The sequence below is a fragment of the Tympanuchus pallidicinctus genome, unplaced genomic scaffold (assembly GCF_026119805.1).
Source record: "Tympanuchus pallidicinctus isolate F22 unplaced genomic scaffold, pur_lepc_1.0 scaffold15, whole genome shotgun sequence".
NCBI lineage: Eukaryota > Metazoa > Chordata > Aves > Galliformes > Phasianidae > Tympanuchus > Tympanuchus pallidicinctus.
Genome location: NW_026294669.1, coordinates 24682575 through 24701766, shown reverse-complemented (window position 1 = coordinate 24701766; position 19192 = coordinate 24682575). Strand labels below are relative to the sequence as shown.

Sequence of the window (19192 nt, the reverse complement as noted above, 5' to 3'; positions counted from 1 at the left end):
CTTTTCAATCTTCTCCTTTTTTTAAAGACTGTCACGCAAGTGAGAAAATTACTGTTTGTTCCCTGAAGTTTTCACTCTTTAAATAAAAATCTACAGTATTTTCATCAAGATCTCACATATTTGCATCCACATCCAGAAACAAAACAATCATTTTTTTCAAGTCTAAAAAGGATTATAAGATCCTGTAAAAAGCTTAGGATGTAGTCCTCATTTGATCTCCTTAATTAATTGTTTGTGTGTTTTCTGAACTTATAATGAAGACTTCAATGCATTAATTAGAGTTATAAATTAAAGCTAAATTATTGTTTCTAAACAAATCAATTGAGAGAAGATCCCCTAGGAAGCGTGGATCAAATTACTGCCGCATGCAAAGGCAGTACATTTGCTCAGTCTAAAGTTGCAATATAATTTTCCAGTCAGATCCATGATTCAGCAACCGCAGTGCTCAGTGCTAGCGCTGCAGCTAACAATTGCACGAGCTTGTCCACATTCCAAAAGGATCCATTTTCTTGCATCATTTCGCTTTTTTGCCCATTCTGCACAGTACGGAGTCTTCATGAAACAAAATCACTTTTTCTTAGTATGTTACGTGAAATTATTTTCAGTAGAATACAAAACAATTCACTGCAATAATTAGGTTGCAATAGTGTTATTTTGACCTAATCTATCTCTTTTATTTGTAATTCTCTATAGCAAAGGCAAAATAATCAGGTATCTAATATATGGCCAAAAAGTGCCACTTCACTGAATGCATAAGCATAACACGATTGCTTGCTTTTCTCCACTCTAAATAGAGATATGTTTCACATATAACAAGCTCACAACAAATGTTCCAGCATTTGTATCAGCTATGAAATAAGTCATTCCCTGGAAATGTATTTTATAATGCTCCTTTGAACTTATCAGTCTTCATCTTGTTAATACAATCAAAAGCTGATTCTGATTTCCATAGTACTAAACTATCTAGCATAACTTTATGTCTTTGTATCAATAGCTTATTGGCACTGAATCCAACTTAGGAGCCAGTTTGACAAACTAAATTAAGTAGATGTCATTAGATAACATGCTAGCTTTCACAGAATTTCTACTAACTCCAGTTAGTTAAGTTTTCATCATCTTTTTTTTTTTGTTTCCCAGCTGTATAATTCTTACAAAGAAAAGTCACTGCAAGTTTTCTGCTTGTACATCTTGTATTTCCACTACCTGTTCCTCTTGCAATTTGTGCTAAGTACACGTAACAAACACTATGCTAACCGTGACTCACATCCCGCCATCCCCTACGTTTTATGAAGCACAACTGTCCTAGCACTGCCTGGATCATCCATCACTGCCTATTTCCTACCCCAGCCCAGATGAACATCCTTATGTGTCTGTAAAAAGGCTTCTGATGTTTTGACCCTTTAAAAAAAAAAACCAAACATGTTACTGGCATTGTTGCCCCAGAAATACCATTCTGACACATGTTAAAAGCGCAGTACCTTAGACAACTTCTGTTTCCCATCTTCATAGTGAATCTCCACATAATTGGAAGATAACAAATCACTGTAAAAAAAAGAGCAAAAACCAAAACATCAAGATGAGAAAAATCTGATTATACTGCTATGTGGATGCTTTAGTTAGAATTGCACCGATTTTTCTTTCCATTAAATAACCTTAAAACAAACCAACCAACCAACCACGCAGCTTGCAACCAGTAGATGGTTTGATTACACTCTAGAAGACAGAGTGTGTTCAGTTCCCCTATCCTATTTTAGTCTTACAATTGATTATCCTGAACATACAAAAAGAAAAAATCCAGTGACTTTAGAATTTTGCTAGCTGCCCATGACTGTTACTTTCTATGTGTTTGATTAGTTCATTATTGTTTTCAGAAACATTTTATATTTGATCTAAAAATCATATACATTATATGCAGGAATGGACAAATGCATACATGATTGTCCCAAAGACAAAAGTGTATCTGTATCATCTGTACCTTGCTTTCTCATCTGCAAAAATCTTAACTGTTTTCCAAAAACTTTCTTTAAAAATAATCAAACAAACACAAATGCATAAAACACACACTATTCCTTTTGTTTGTTACACATTTTCTTTTCAGACCCTTTTTTACTCGTTTTTTTTTTCCAAACCACTCTGGCAAGATACATTTCTGGAGCATAAAAGAAATCCCTGTGCTGTAAATAACTTACAGTTGGTGTTTTTTTTTTTAGACACCTCCAGTGTCTCATTCACATCTCACCCAGTGAGCGGGTTGCAGCACAGCACCCTCAGCACAGCAAAGCATTTGAACATGTTAGTTGGCACCATCACATATGTGATATAAGCACATTACTCAACTATGTGAGTATGAGAGTAATGACTTCTCAGCAGTTTTAAGGCCTCTAAGAGCCTTCCAAACAGAAATGTCATGAAAGCAACTGATAGTGACACAGATAAAAAAGTACTGCTGCTATGAATAAAAACCATCACTATGATGAAAGCCTGGTGTGACAAAATAGTTCTGACAGGAATTCATGACTAACAGGTACTTGCAATAACACATCTCAAAATGAGATACCCCATTAGCAACCCTGATTACACTGTTACTAATGGCTCATAAAATCAATTCGTCATCCCGCATTTATCAGGCATTAAATTTATCAGAGCTCCTGCTGAAGTCAGTTACCAGTGCTTCTCTTAAAAGTCCGTTTTTCATAGCACTGAGAGATCACAGTATGGGCAAAGTAGCAATAGCCATGAACCATGACTGAAGTTTAGATCTAGTATTAGATATGGAGCTTGGCAGCCCTGCCTGTGGCAAGGGGGTTGGAGCCTGATGATCCTTGCAGTCCCTTCCAACCCAAGCCATTCCATGAGTCTATGAAGTCTCACCATTTGTTTCAACCTTCATTCTGATAGCAGTATTTAAATGTATACACATTTAAAGTACTGCTTTTAAAATAAATTCAGCTGCATAAAATCATTCTGACTTTCTCAATATGCATCATACTAAACTATAAATTTTCTGCAAGAAAACACAAACAGTATGAATAGCACAAGTGCTTGACTTCAATACAAATATTCACTACATTTAACACGACAAGGTTTAAAGCTTCTAACAAGGATTATATATACAAAGCACTTGAACTGAAGAGTGTTGATAACATCCTTTTCTTCTTTGTCTTCTTCATGAGCGTTATGAAGACTGCTGTCCTCTACTACTTAAAGGGATGGTATAAACAAGACTAGAGGTAACAAACACGAGGGAAAATGGAAAATTCCACGAGGATGGTTAAAACCTACAACTACACTCAACTAGAAACAGCCTTAACCAAGTGGTTCCAACTGGACTTGATGATCCTACTTCAACCTCAATCAAACTGTGCTCACTAAACGCTTTGATTAGTCTTTGATCACAGCCAACTGCAGCCTCATGCAGTAGACAAGTTTAACCTCAGGAGATGAGGTTGACCCGACACAAGGAATAAAAGTGCTGTTCTTGCACAAGTCACATTCGCACCGTAATACATACGTTTTCCTCAGCTGAAAGTTGAAGTCTTAAAGCTGGCTGTTTATATTTCTTGCCTTATAAGCTAGCAGTACAGGCAAAGGCCAGAGTTGCTCTTTTGATTTTATTTGGGTGTTTGTTTTTTTAATACAAATCTTAAGACTACTAGCACTGTTTTCTATTTGCAGTGAGATTTTTGAAGACATTCCTGCTTCATTTGGAATTCCAAATTCCAAGTTCCATTTCAGTTCCTCAAACAATGACAGGATCTAGATTTACCTGCTTCCAAATCAAGGAAGTTTTTTTTATTTTTTTATTTTAAATCCTCTCATAGCCATGATACTGATGACTGATTTCAAAACTGCTCTCACCACTCTCCAGTGCTTTTAGCATTTTGTTAGACTTGCACTGAGTGGTCGCTCACTGTATCCGGACTCACAAACACGCTTAACTTAATTACAAGATTTATCCCTTAGAATTGTCCCATTGCATATGATGTAAGAGTTGCTTAAGAGTTCTTTTGTCTAACCTTCATAGAATCTTTCCAGAATTCAGTGTTATTTTCCTGGATTTTGGTTGAGCTACTCTCATAATTCAGTTATGTTCTTCTCCAGTCTTCAACTTTGCATTGCTTCCAGCTATAGAGGGCTTCCTCATTCAGGAAGTAAATTGAGTTCTATCGAGTATCCAACATTATATCCTTATGACAGAATATTCCTATATGTATTCATATACATAAAGAAAGCATGCAGTAGACAGTGGCTTTTCCAGTAGACTATTCACTTTCATCATCACTGACTTTCCAATTCTAATGTCTTGCAGACCTGCTGGACACAAGGCGTGTCGATAAAATTCTCTGTATTGAGCAAATCCCCTCTGAAGAAAGCTGGGGCCTGCTACTGATGATATACTTCCCAAATACTGGGCTGTGAACAAAATGACAAATACACCTGACAAATACAACACGATCTACCACCTTAAAGTTGGTCAATCCACAAGCTGCACTATAGCAGGCTATTTAGCACTAGCTGCTGATCATTACATTTTGCCAAAATTAACCACCAAAGTATTGGAAGGGCATTTTTTTTTACTCAACATTCCCCACAGGAAATATTCTATTTATACATTCAATTGAAAAATACCAACCATCTCCTCCTTAAAATAAGCTTCTACCCTGCTTGATACCTGATTTTTGCTAGCCACCCTCTTACCTAGCATGCATTTTGGATCACTTACAGATAATTGTTTTTTGTCTGCACCCTCCTTCATTTTCTGAAATCCTGTCATAACTGGGAGGAAAAAGCATCATATTGAGGTCACCTTGTATCACTTATGTGTACTTCTACCACCAGTCTGTATTTGTGAACATTGAAAAGAACACATACTTTCAATCATTCAGAAATTCTTTAATGTATGCTGCCGATTTCAGACAGCCAGGATCTTATTCAGAGGAACAGGGGAGAACAGCGGGTGGACAGTATATCTGCAGGCATTTTTACCATGGCTTTGCTATTATGCCAGTTGCTCCTATATTAACAATGATCTGCCTTATTCTTCATACTGGTAGTAAAGTCATAAAGTAAAGAACTCCACATAAATTAACTTTTATCCTTCATTACTATTGCCAGAATGCTTAAAACTTCTTTTGAAAGGCAGCTCTGAGTTTCAGAAAATATTTGTTGTGCCTCATCTGCACCAGACTGCCAGCTGACCTATTCGCATTTTGGTTCAGCAGAAATGCAACCGATTTACAAATCTGTTTACCCAACAATTGTGTAAGTTATGGTCACATCAGAAGAAGGCCTATTTAGACCAGTACCATGTCAGCACGACTTAATAATGAACACTTGCAACAAACTGCAACCCAAAATTAGATACGATGCACAAAGTCATGGAAAAAAAATGAAGTAGAGTCTGCTACACCCTCTTCTGCAGTTCCCTCCATGCTACCTTGCTTGTCTTAGATAATTTTTAACAGAGCTGCCTCACTGTCTCCTCAGTCATGTTGGGAGATGGCTTTAGACACACAAGCAAAATAAAGAGCCATGGAAATGCCATCCACGGTTGCTAGTTTCTTTGAAGAGATGAGCCAGCTGTTAAAGCAGCATATGCTTTCTGAGGAGCTGACATCCATATCCTTGGTACGCATTTCATTTCTCTTACTACCAATAGAAGAACGGACGTGTGAGAAATAGCTTACCTCAGCTGTCATCTAACTATACTTACAGAAAAAAAATGATGACACTAGGTAAAGGACATAAGATCTCATACTTAAGTAACTAAGTTGGCTTCCAGGAACTCAGTATGCAGGCCGTGGAAAAATCATACTACAGATTAATTACACTTCTACCTTCTTCAATTTCCTTTACACTAACCTACCACCAGTCATTTTTTTTGAGGTACTGTGAAGTGATTCGAGTTCAGAACCACACTTAGCAATCACATTGAGAACCTTGTTAATTACTTAACAAAAAAACACATCATGTTATACGTTACTTCTGTATTTTCCCGTAAGCGTGCAGAAAAGCTAATGACAGCAGAAGCTGCAAATGCACTTTCATGCAGTAATGAAAGATTATTTTACCTGTCATTTCATATTGATTTTATACTTCCACGTAATTCTTAAACTTTATCAGTACAAACTTTCAGTGGCACAAAAGCTCTCTCCCATTTTTCAGACCAACAGTTCACTATATTTAGCTGATGACACATAAGCAGAAGTGCTGTAAACAACTAAACCAACACAGACCTTTATTACAAGTTCAACATTCTTGACCACAGTTGTCTAAAATTATTGTTCTCTTTACTGGTAAATACATTCTAGGCTGTACCTTTCAGTGCAGCCAAACCATTAAGACTCCCACTTCATCAGGAACTTCATGATTATAGTGACAATGATACATTCTCTGGATAATTAAGAACTAGCCAGTTGTACAAATATTTGCAATATTCCCACATGGCAACTTGAACAATTAAAATAACATCTCTGTGACAGTTCATCAATATATTAAAACAATACAAACATCAAAAACAAGAAAATTGACACCCTTCCAATACTGGTGCTACTGAATGTTCACCATCTATAAATGGAGCCACTGACTTTTGTACACATCTAGCCTTTCAAGCACATGGTGGCCACAAATGAATATAGGTATTGTCGTCCTGAATATGAGCAGACATGTAAATGAAAGAACAAAGATGACAGCAAACATCTTTAGCCACAGTCCAATATGCTGAACTATGCTATACCAGGATGCAAGCACAAATGGTGTATATATCATTTTCTGTAACATTCTGCAAATACAGCAAGCATGGAAATATTGTACCAGAATGGGAAGTCAGTCAGTAATACCTATCAACATTTCACTGCTACATGTAAGGAGTGGTCGCTGTGGGTTACTGTGATCTATGGTGTTACCACACGGTAACTGAAGGTAGTGAAGTCATTCATTCTGCAACTACTTCTGTTGTAATGAGACATTTTTAAAATTTTCACATGAAATATACACAGCAAATGCTATTTTTTATTCTTATATCTCACTGAGGTGTTTTTTAAACTACCACAAAATCTGGTAGCATTAAGTTTTAACAGCCAACAATTTAATTATAGTTAAACTGAACTACAGATTTTAAATCCATAATTGTAACAATCCAATTACTGAATGTGTATTAATATGAAGACTGCTTTACAAATTTAAACGTAAATGTAAATTTAAACCCCTTTAAATTGCACTGCTAGGTTCAGGCTTCTGAGGACCACAGCATTGATTTATATTTATTATCTTTATGTACCATTTTCCTTCCTGAGTTACGAAGTTTTAAAGGCATGTTATGGATGCCAGTAAGGGTAACAGCAATCTTGCTTAAAATAGGCCACATGTTGTTTTCTATTAATATAACTTGGACAACAGCACTTTTCTGTACATCCTGGAATTTCACATGCTCTGACCTTGTGCTGTAAGTTGAAGACAATTAGAACAGGAAAGAAAGAAACCTCAAATTGTGCACTTACTTATTCAAAGTGAGGTCAAGGATGAATTTGGAACCAAAGGCCTCAATCTGGAAACTTGCCTGGGCCAGATGTACAGCCTGTAAACACGAATACACAGCAATACTATAGAGCTTTGTGAAACATTGCAAGCTGTCAGAAAGAATAATTGAGCTTTATATACAGTATTTGTGACTAACAAAAAGTAAGTGAAAAAGTCACAGAAACCATGCTCATTATCTCCCAACCAACCAGATTCAAATAAGTATCTGTATTTTGTCATAGCCCAATGGCTACGTAACCAAAGTAATGCAGAATACTGTTCTTTTAATTACGTTTATTGCATTCATTCACCTTAAAAGGCCCAAAATAATTAAAGCATTTTGATAAAAGCCTTCTTATAAGAAAACAAGGGTAAAGCTTGTATTACACGTTATCAAGGACTTAATTCAAAATAATCCATTCACAATTAAAGGCTTTATATCTGGCATTATAACCAAACCAATAAATAAAGACTGATTTTACACAAAACAAATGAACTGACATTAGCTAGTCTCACATAGGCAGTCAACTTCAAAAATACTCAATTTCTCTCACACAGACTGTATAGTTCAACTTTTTTTTTTCCCACTTTTTGATGTCAGCCACAACAAACATTCAAAACACCTTCAGCTGTTTTCTAGAAAAAGAAAAGATGGTCCAAGAATTCCGTTTTGTGATGACTGTGTTCCAGCATAGTGAAAGAGATCAGATCTGAACTTTACTGATAATATTATAATCAAAACATGCTTGCTTATACACTAATAAGATACAAAACAAGTAACTACATGAAGCTGGAGTACCGTGCCCTCTACTCAAAAGACCAAAACATATTGCTTTTAATTACATTTTAAAATTGAATTTTTAATTAAACACTACAATAAATATTCAGATACATCACAAAACAAAAAGTTCTAGCTGTTTATTGCATAGCTTAGATAACCTGAAGGTTACCTTTTACAACCAGCAGGACCTGCAACTCTGGTTTACCTTTAGAATTTTTCCCGTGAACAATTTCTTTCTGTTCCTCTTCTATTCTTGCACTACATGGAGTACCACTGACTTTCATCTTCTTTTTCCTCAGCAAACATATTCATTTTCCTAAAACTCTTCAACATCAATTTAAAAATCTGTTTCCAAAAGTTGCTACAGCATCTAAACTCAGCTTTCGTGTTTCTGTTGTTATTTATCTTTGCCCCCCAGAATTATTATTTACCTTTCAGCTAAGAAACTTTACAAAGCTCCTTCAAAAACAAACCCCACAAAATGTATAGTTACAAAACAAAATGTTCAGTATTAAACAGCCCTCATCCAAAGCCTGTTTTTTTTTCCTTTATTAAAAAATATAAAACTCTAAACAATAGATTTAAAAGTAATATTGCTAGGTGGTTGCTATCTACAATAATACGAGAACCAGTATCAAGCACTGATTTTTGGTTCATTTCTTGTTTCTTTTTTGTTATTTTGTAAACGAAGGGATTGTCTCAGCAGTTCAGCAATTTGCTGAAATAACACTGGACTGGCAAGGTGAGCTTACAGATGCTCTGAATTACCAGGTTGAAAGTTTGAGTACAAATAGAAGCAGGAGACTTGATGGAGAGAGTCTGTTTCAAGGATTAAATTTATGCAAAAAGAAAAGCGATCCCAAGCATTACCTTTAAATTACGTTGAACAGAAAAGTAATATCAAAAGTGACTACTTATTTCTTCCAGGGTTAGCTTAGAAAAAAATATCTTCACTTTGGTCCTGGTGCAGCATTTCTTCCACCTCCCCTAACAGACTAAGCAAGACTTAAAATATCTGTTCTTTTCAAACACTCTTTAGGACACCAGCAGTATCAAGGCTAAATCATCATCTAAGAGAGAGACAGCAACTACTTAGTTTTCTACAAAGTACTTCTCTGGTTTTAACACTACTATGTTTTGACTGCCAATTATAAACCAAATAACTAAAACTCCTGAATATACTTACATTCAAAACGATCAAGCAATGTTTCAACCTACTTAACCAATTTAGGAAGTGCTTAAGAAGGGAGGAAGATGCATCAACTCAATAATAAAACACTTCAAAAATGCTTGTTGGCAATTATATCTTCAGCTTTTGGAACCCATGAAAAATCCTGAAGACAACACAGGTACCAAAAGTTTATGCGTTAAAGAAACCATATAAACTAAAGATTGTGAATTCCATCAAGTTCTATTAGATCCAAATGACAAATTCTGGTTTCTAGAGGGCCCTGACTCAGCAATTGCTAGAGGATGAGAGCATTCCAGGCAACAGCATCCCTGACTGTTACACCATATAGCCCTCCTGAGACATCTACTCACTGCTCTTCAGGACAGCTCGGTAGAATCCAGTCTGACCTGCTATAGCTTTATTTTGTCCACCCAAACCATTTGATGATACGCGTAACATTCTTTATTCAAATTTCTAACCTACCAACCATTTCTGCAACTTAAAGTCATTTAAAGCGATTGTATTCTCAGTTGAAAGTATTACCAGAAAAAAAAAGTTCATTCAGAAGTATTAAACATAATATTAGTGCTATTTCTGAAAGCAATTACTTCTGTATACCTATTACTGTGCTTCACTTACAATACATGCAAGCCCATACACATAAGCAATTACTGTAAAGCAGCTGACAAGGTAATTCAGCACCCTGCAGTAGGGCATGTTCTCCAGCAAACTCAGCTCTTACCATCGGTTATAAAAAGAACGCCAGATTTTAAGTCTCTGCTGTTCAGCAAAAGCACTGCTTTGAATTCAGGTGAACATAATACTCCACTGCTGCAGTAAAATACAGACCTTGTTCGTCCTGTTTAATAATGTGTAACCACGTACGAAAGCTATGGGCCAGAAATCAGATAAAGGTAATGAAACTGTTTCATCCTGAAACTGACATTTTTCCTACAACAGGCTAGCACACAGAAAAGCACCAGTGAGTTGTTACCGGAGTTTTAGCCATTACAATTGCTGTGTATCATCATGATGGGACAAAGTATTTCAGAAAATTATCTGCAATGAGTTGTACACAAGAATCATTTCACTGTATTCTCTTATCAGCTAGTATGTAACACAATGCCTAAAGTATCATTTGAAAAGACTGTCATCTGAAAATTGGTGCTTTTCATTTGCACGTTATGCATCGTCCTGTGTACCACTTTAGTGCACATTCTTATGTACACAGGAAACCAAGTACCTTTGTACATGTTTATCATTGTAAAATCTCTGCAGAGGTGCCTGCTCTGACAGGCGTAGGTTACTTCAACTGCAAAGCAGCAAAATTCAGGACAATTTTTCTGCAGCAGACTTGCTGATCAGATATACAGGAATGAGCTGAAGAATGGTGGGAGTCTTTAAATATTTTCCTCTTCCCCAACCTGAATTAAAACAACAGCAAAAAAAAAAAAACTATAAAAAACATTCACTGCTCTAAACGGTTAGATTATTCACGTTGTCACTCTAAAAAGAGATTCTTCATATTAGGAATATCCCAAGAGCGTGTAGCTTTTTGTGCAATGCAGCATCTCTGTTTTATTCCACATCAAAAATCTATCCATATACAGAAAGAATTCCAGTTTCTTTCATGTCAATCATTGGCTTACTAAGAGTTTCAAGATACGCAAGGACTAGAAGTTTGTAACCAGAGTCTGAGTTCCACTGATCCACGTCACAACTCAAAAGCTCATTTTCGTCAGTATGTTTGAGTACCATTTGTCTGTCATTCCTGTCTAACAGATTTTCAGGAATTGCATAACTATCACCACAAGAAGTGACACCTTCACAGTAAAACTACTCCAAATGCAAAACTACTAACTTCTGTCACGAGTCTTTAAACAAGTGTAACAGCATTATTTAACTGACTCATACTACCTATAGGCCTTCTGCTATGTTCATAGAAATAACGATGTCCATGCGACATAGCTCTGCTGACTGAAATAAGGGCCAGAAGTTCTCTCGTTTTAGTAGGTGAGCAGAGGGCTTCACACCCTGCTCTGGAATCAGAAACCTACATCAGGTTTAGATTTTACTGACTCAAAACACTTCTTGATCTAGACCTTCCTTCTGACAACAGCACTGGTAAGCCACAACTCTCACAGCATGATGATACTCAGCTACCCATATGTAGTGCTGATACTGGCTTCTAAAAATCACATCCCCCTCTAGGATTTGCTAACAAAACTCTACAAACTAGTGTACCCATACCTTGAATCACTTTTCTGTAGAACCTATTGCCTATAAATACTAGACAGAACATACACATTTCCTTTTCAGAAATAACACGATCCACATTTCAGCTAGAAAACCAATATGGGGATCTACATAGGCCACTCCAAAAGTGCCCTCCTATTCATTTCTATGGATATTATAACAAATACAAAGAGCCCAGCAACACTGCTCAATAGAGAAAATTCTCAGCTGCAAAACACAACAGCCGTGCATTTTCACAAGCAATGAACAAGAGCCTGCAAGCTACTTTTGTAAGAATCTGTACCAGTGGAGGTGACTCACTGTTTCACAGCTGCTGTCATGGCATCACTGCTAGGAATATGGTGCCCACACAACCCATATTTTATCAGCCCTAACAACCGGAAATCAGAAGTCACCAAGTCTGGACTACATGGCGGGTGTAGAACAGTCCAGTCAAGACGCACAACGTGCTCCATGTCTCCAAACTGGTATGGGGCCTGGTGTTACTGTGTCGCAAGAGATTTGTCTCTTTCTCTGGCCTAAATCTGAAACTCCAGCTTTCAGCTTGGTCAGAGCTGCAGCAAAAGTCAGAGCTGATGGCTTGTCCAGGTTCCAGGAGACCCAGAAGAATCACCTCTCTCCTGTCACCAAAGACACTGTGCACTGCACCCACTGAAGACCCATCTTCAGTGGACTGTGCACTGTACCCCACCGTACCCATCCTGAATCTTTTCTTTGATGAGGAATTCACACACAGCCACTCTAGTGTCTGCTGTTTTAACTCTGTCTCATAGTTGCAACAACACCTTGTCTCGTTACCAGTAATGACATGATCCAGGAAACTGTCACCTTCAGCCTCAGACTGGTTCAATAGGTCCTGACAAACTGGCATATTGTGTTCTTTCTGCTCCTCTGAGAGAATCTGCAGGACCCACCTGGTGCAAACTTTGTGACATTCCAATGCATCAATGAGCATCAATCGGTGCAATTTTTTTCCACGTGGAGATTCAGTGACACGCACTTCTTCACATGCTTCACATGCACCATTTTGTCAGATTGCCCCTCTGCTGCCATCTGTCACATGGCAACAAAGTGTAGCAAACATCAGAACATTTGCAGGAAGGTTCATCTTCTACTGCTGTACCATCAACATCCACCTGAGGTCACAGGCCAACACAATAAAATAGGAGGCATTACTTCTGGAGCAGCCCTCATACTTGAGAAGTTTGGATAAAGCAGATGTCCTACCCTCAGAAGGAGACAGGAACACCAGTTTTAACCCTGCTGTAACTACTGAAGATGCAGGCTGCAAGTAAGCCCTTTGTATTAATATAAATTCAGTGCAGAACCAAAAGAACGCACACGTCATCATCCATTTGCAGGTACTATAAACTGAAGCTGCAGCATTGAAAATTCTGACCAAAATGCAACTGTCAGCTGAAAGACTGATAAAGACTTCCTGACAGTCTATTAAACTCTTATGTAAGCAACATAAAGTTCACTCCTTAATTTGATTATTTAAATGGGGATTGTAATGTTTTCATTACAAGAGGATTTAAAGCAAAGACTTATAAGACAGGCAAAGGGAATATAGTAATTAATGCATATGACTTCTCTCTATTTCAGTAAGACCTCACACAATGCCATCTTTTAGAGGTTATTAACCATATATAGTCTTCTGAGTTTTACAAAACAGGTCTGTTTTTTCCTCAATACCATCTCCTTTGCTATGGCTGTGATAAAGTTGCTTTCCTTTCATCTTGAGGTTGCCTCTTTCAAGTTGGGCGTGCTACATATCAAGAAAGAAACCAAGTCTCAGAAACTGACTTATTGGTATCTCAGCCTTTCAAACAGGGTAACAGCAGAAAACACAGCATTAGGCCTTTATTTAAATTACCAACAGCTGAGCTGCACAGAAGCAACCAAAGAAATCCCAGGAAAAATGGCACGATTAATAGACTTCTTTGGGGATAGAACTGTCTTTGCTATTTTACATATTACATATTACTATTACATACTTCTTTCAGTGTCTTAATATCCCTTTTCCAAAATTATACTAAGAACTCAGAATTATGAAGACAAAATACATTGCTTCTTTATGACTTAAGATTTAATTCAAGCCATTTTCCACTCAAAATTTGTTGTTTGCCATGAACTGTGATCTCAAAACCACAGGTTTTCCCTCTGATGGCCATCACAAGGATTTGCTCCTAGCATTCTATACCAAGTTGTGGCCCTTGTAGCCCTCCCTCTATGTCCTTACAATCTGTATATGCAGTCTGTGCAAATGTATCAAAGCAGTTATCTGATTCAACCAAGAGCTTATCGAAAGGCTACTTCCACCTGCAGAAGTTTAGAAAGACACACTCCAGAACAGAGATGACTCAGAGCTTTTCAGCAAGTTTCAGGTTTCTCACAAGCTTCTTTAGTGTGCTTTTATAAACAAAGGTACCCCTTTTTTGTATTTCACACTAAAAATAACCTCAGAAGAAAAGTCAGCCTTAATTTAAGGAAACAGAAGTGTGCAGACTTGAGTCTTCAAACATCAAGTAGTGAAAATATTCTTTTAGCATCGAAAAAGAAAGATTACACTGCAACTCTGCCCACTTTGGAGAGCGACCATTTCACAAAGTCAGAACTACGCTCAACATTCATTTCTGCTCACAGCAAGAAAACATTCTTGGAACAACAAGAATGAACGAGAGAGATTTTACCAACATTTTAGAGCACACATGCCCTCTTCTCATGGCATTTCATCCAATTCAGAAGTAGAAGGAGATAAAGAACAGAGCTAAGAAAGCAACTTATTTAACCTTTGATTCTTCAGTCAACTATTCTATTAACCAGCTCTTTATTTCTACACAAGTGAAGAAGACTCTAAATTTTATTTTCTCTAAAAATCTCTTCATAAAATTTTATTTCAAGTCATTTTACATAACTGTATTTCTCTAGCTTAACTTCGTTTTTCCACACACAAGCATAACTTCTACTACTCTCCCCTCCTTATGAGTGATTCAGCATTTCTGAAGCATTCAAGCTTAACCCCACAGATGATCCTAACAGCTTATATTCTGGCCACTACAGCAAAATTCAAGACAAAAGGGTCTAACTGAGCAATACAAATAGTTAGGGAGTACATCCTCATCATATTACCTATAAATCATCAGTCTCAATACATCATGTAATATATAAGAAAATTTAGGTTATAGGATACACAGTCCTAAAAACAGTGGAGGGGAAAATATACATACAGAAAAAAAAATAAAATGACCCATACTAGCATCTTAATTCCACTTCTGCCCAATGTATCTAGAGACAAGTTTTTCTTTTTTGAACCTGCAAACAATCAATCCTAAATACAGATTTCTTTCTTCACCCAACTACAAAGGTATTTTTATTAGCTGTATAGGAGACAGTAAAACCTAACAATCAGGATTTATTACAATACTGCATTTTTTTTAATCTAGGAAAGGATAAAAGCAAGCAGTAAGAGGCCCATACCTTTTTCCTCCCAAAACAAAATGCTCATCTGCATGTTCTACAGTCCAGCTGCTTAGTGATGTTCTAATTGTTTGTGAGTTGTTTTCCCTTTACATTGTAGGAATACTTTTTCTTCATTGATTACAGTGAATGTTAAGCAGCACAAAATAATCAAATACTGATTACTGTGTTATTGGTGAAACAGATGGAGGAGCAAATAAGAAAAAAAATCTCACTCAATGAAAGATGAAAGAATCAAACTGGGTGAGGGAAGGAAAAGCTGCGGGAGAAAGGGAAGCCCGATGTTGCGCTCTGGGAATAGGAAATTTAAAATAAATAAGATAATAACAACAACACAAGCAATTCAGACAAGGAATATAACGAACCAACATTCAGTTAAAAGGAACAAAGCAAAATAAGTATCATGCCAGAAGAACAAAGTCAACATAATTCCAGCCTCCATGAAAACCCAAACCTAAAGAACCTTTCTGTGGGAATACTGCAGTGTTTGCGATGCCTCAGCTTAAAATGGACACTGAGTGGAAAGATCCATTTTACACAGTACTCAGCACCACGCATACCCCAAGAAATCAATACCGATTCTGTCAGCACTGATTTCTGCAGAGCTTTACCCCAGCAGGTAGGGAGAGAGAAGGTGGGGCATGGGAAGGATAGGCAATGGCAGCAACGTTCTTGTGAGAATGCTGGTTAAGTAAAGAGAACGGCACGCTCTCACCTCGGTGCGTTTCGTGAAAACATCACACAGAAACATGGGAGAAGCAATAGCCTCCAACCAATAGCACAGCCCTTTCTTCTATATTCCTCTCAAAAGAAGGGGCAAAGTCCACAGTGTGTAAGTTTATTGAAACGAGTGGTCTCACTTCAAGGGCAGCTCCCCAGATGCCATGGGATAAGCCTCTACATTTTCCCCAAAGAAAGGAAATACTGCATGACAATACTCGAAAACAGAATGTGGAAGGATCTACACTTTTACCAAGTCTCTAAAGTTTGCATAAACGGAGCACTTTCATTCTGCATGAGCACTGAGGGGGTAAGGAGGGAAGGTTGATCTTTGTAGTATACCACTGACACGGCTTATTCTTTTCTAAGTAACATCTGAGACATTTTCACAGTGTAAAAAAAAACCCAACAAAAATCTCACATGCTTCAAGAAGGTTGTGGTGCAACTTCAGAAGACAGTATTATCTTAAGCAGCTTCATTTTCCAACACAGGGACAATCTTTCCATGCCATCCAATGTATCGGTGCATTTAGATTCATCTGAACACGCACACTGTATCCAAATTCAATAGGCTAGAAAGCAACCTTTCTTCTCATGAAAATATCAAAACCATACAACTATTTCTAAGATTATACAGTAACTCCATATTAATTTCACATCTGAAATGTTACAGTATGAACAAAAACAAAACACATACTAATTCATACTCTGAAATTCCAAAAGAAGTGTAATTCAACAGGTAAGGACTATACTACAGCTAAGTCTATATACACTAATAAGCATTACTGTTTTTTTCTACCATGGCAACCTCACCCTATTCAAACCCTCTTTGTCTTCACTTTACCTTTGTAACTTATTGGTTAAAAAAAGTTTGTTTTTTTTTAATATAAATTTGTAAAATGAAATTGAATAATAATACAGTTTAGAAAACGTTTACCCTACATCAAGTTGCTAAAAAAAAAAAAAAAAAAGAATTATCTAGTCTCAAGCAATTTCAGAAACATTTCTGTCCATATAAAATACAAGACTAGATTAGATCTCACATACACACACACAAAAAAAAACCAACACACCAACTCCAGCCATTTTAAATTGGTTTTTACTGGTCATACACTAGCAGGAAACCACTACTGCATTTATTAGGTAGAGCATGATATACTCAGTGTCAAGTAACTCGCACCTTAAGTTTAGATTTCTAAAAAAATTCTCCATACAACATTCCTCCATTGTAGAGCAATTTTGGCAGAAGCATTTTGATGATGATGGTATGAAGTCAAGCTACCAAAAATCTGCACTGGTCAGACAAACCAATTTTGATTAATTACCATCAATTTTATCTACAGTTCAACTACTGAATCACCCTGAAACTTAAAATATTTTTTAATTAAGACACAGGAAATTATGTTCTTGTTTAATAACATTTTATATTAATTCCTAAAAACAATGGTAAGGGCCAACATTAAGCCTTGAATATCTACAAAATAAAATACACAACCACAGTTCTGCATTACCTATTATTTTATTTTTATTTTTAAATTCCACAGAGAAGCCTCTTTTTACCCTACCTTGTTGTGTCTCTGCTGGTGCCTTGCCCTAGTATCCAGGACATGATAGGGGGTTTCAGAGTCCTTGTTGATGTAATAAATGAGTCTTGAAGGCAGTGTGATTTCCTTCTGAATTGCATTGCTGTTGCTGTTATTTTCACTGTTGTTACTTTTATTCAGTTGAAATGCACTCTCTTCATCTGCCCATACCCCTTCAGTTCTGCCTGCCGTTTCATTCCAGTGCAGGTCTGAGGAAAAAAGATACGCCAGCCATAAATTATATAGCAGAATACGTTTATTTCCATTTAAAAGTGACACACCAGCAGTGACAAACTCGTAGATTTCTAATATTTAATCAGATACTCAAGAAAACAAAAAGAATTTATTCACTGAGCTAGATCTGATTCATTTTCATCAATGGCTTTTGAAATAACGTTAATTATTTAAATGCACATATGTACATTTTTACATACAGTCATGGATAATAAATATTTTAACACCTTTCAGCCACCAAGAGGAAGAGTCTTACTGGATACAGTTATGCTCTACAACCTCCCGTGTCAGCGATGGTCTCTTCCACATCAAGAGATATACGTGCACATTAAAAATACATACACTTGTACAAGAAGACTGAGAATACTTGCACACACAGTCTACATAATAGGAAGCTCTCTACATCTTTTAACTTCGACAAGAGCCTTTAGCTTCAGTACCACCTTTTCAGATGGAAAGTCGTAGCCTTCCACCTTAAAATACAGTCAGCCAACGTACAGCATAAAACCGGCAGCGAGTCGAGTGGCAGAGCGGCTGTATGCGGTACTCGACACCAGCTCGGTCTCTCGGAAGCAAATAAGGGCACCGGCAGCCACGGAGCCCCGGCGAACAAGTTGGCTCCCGCTCAGACTCGCGCAGAAGCCACCTATGCCTTTTTGTCGCATACCTCAGCGGCGTTTCTCCTCACACCACCCTCCGTAAAGCACTGCAGCACCGCCTCAGCACAGCGCGTTTTCCCCGTTTCACGAGCAAGCAAAGGAAACCTTTTCCGAGCGCAGCGTTACATACAGGGGAGCGGGCGCGTACGCAAGGCTGGAAAGGGCGGAGGAAGAGCTCGCTCGGCTGCGACGCGTCGCGTCGGGGTTCATCGCCCAAAAGGGAGGCGAGGAGGTCGGGAAGGGGCGCGAGGAGCGGCGGACGCCTCGCCCGCGGACCGGCCATACCCACCGTCTGCCGCCGCAGCCCGGGAGCGGGCGGAGCCGTAGAGCAGCAGGAGCGGCGCGACGAGGAGCGGCAGGAGCGCGGGGCGGCGGGGCCGCCGCAGGGAGATGCTGCCGGGCGGCTTCATGGCTCATAGCGCCCCGAGGCGGCGAGGGGGGCGGCCGGCCGGCGGGAGGCGCAGGGCCCTCACCACCGCGGGCCGCGCCCGCGGGGCCGGGAAGGCTGCGGGGGCCGAGCAGGCGGCTCCGCACCGCGGCACCCGCCCGTCTGCCTCCTCGCGCCGCCGCGACCGGAGTCCGCTACCTCGGCGCGAGGGCGGGCGGGAGCGGCGCGCGCGCACCTTCTCCTTCGCTCCCCCCCGAACCGCACAGCCCCGCGGTAGGCGCAGGCGCGGCCGGGCGGTCGCCGTCCGCCGCGCCGCCGCCGCCACCGCCCCGGTGCGCGCCGCGGGCGGGCGCTCACGGCCCTTACGGCGCGTGGCGAGCCGTTACGCGCAGCCGTTAACGC

The 19192-nt window shown here is 38.7% G+C and overlaps 1 protein-coding gene across 7 annotated transcripts in view; it reads right to left on the bottom strand.

Moving 5' to 3' along the window:
- The window catches only part of ADAM23 (ADAM metallopeptidase domain 23), a 64664-nt gene extending 45822 nt beyond the window's left edge, over positions 1 to 18842 (bottom strand). For 3 of the 7 annotated variants that reach the window (XM_052674731.1, XM_052674732.1, XM_052674734.1), the window contains exons 1-4: positions 18692 to 18842; positions 17492 to 17718; positions 7500 to 7576; positions 1479 to 1542 (exon numbers count right to left, since the gene is read on the bottom strand). In XM_052674731.1, coding sequence (XP_052530691.1) covers positions 1479 to 1542; positions 7500 to 7576; positions 17492 to 17718; positions 18692 to 18812 — 489 coding nt within the window. In that variant the 5' untranslated portion in view covers positions 18813 to 18842. Of the gene's footprint in view, positions 1 to 1478; positions 1543 to 7499; positions 7577 to 17491; positions 17719 to 18691 lie in introns of those variants that run through there. The other 4 variants (XM_052674730.1, XM_052674736.1, XM_052674733.1 and 1 more) reach the window with 3 other exon arrangements.
- Between the last annotated feature and the right edge of the window lie 350 nt (positions 18843 to 19192).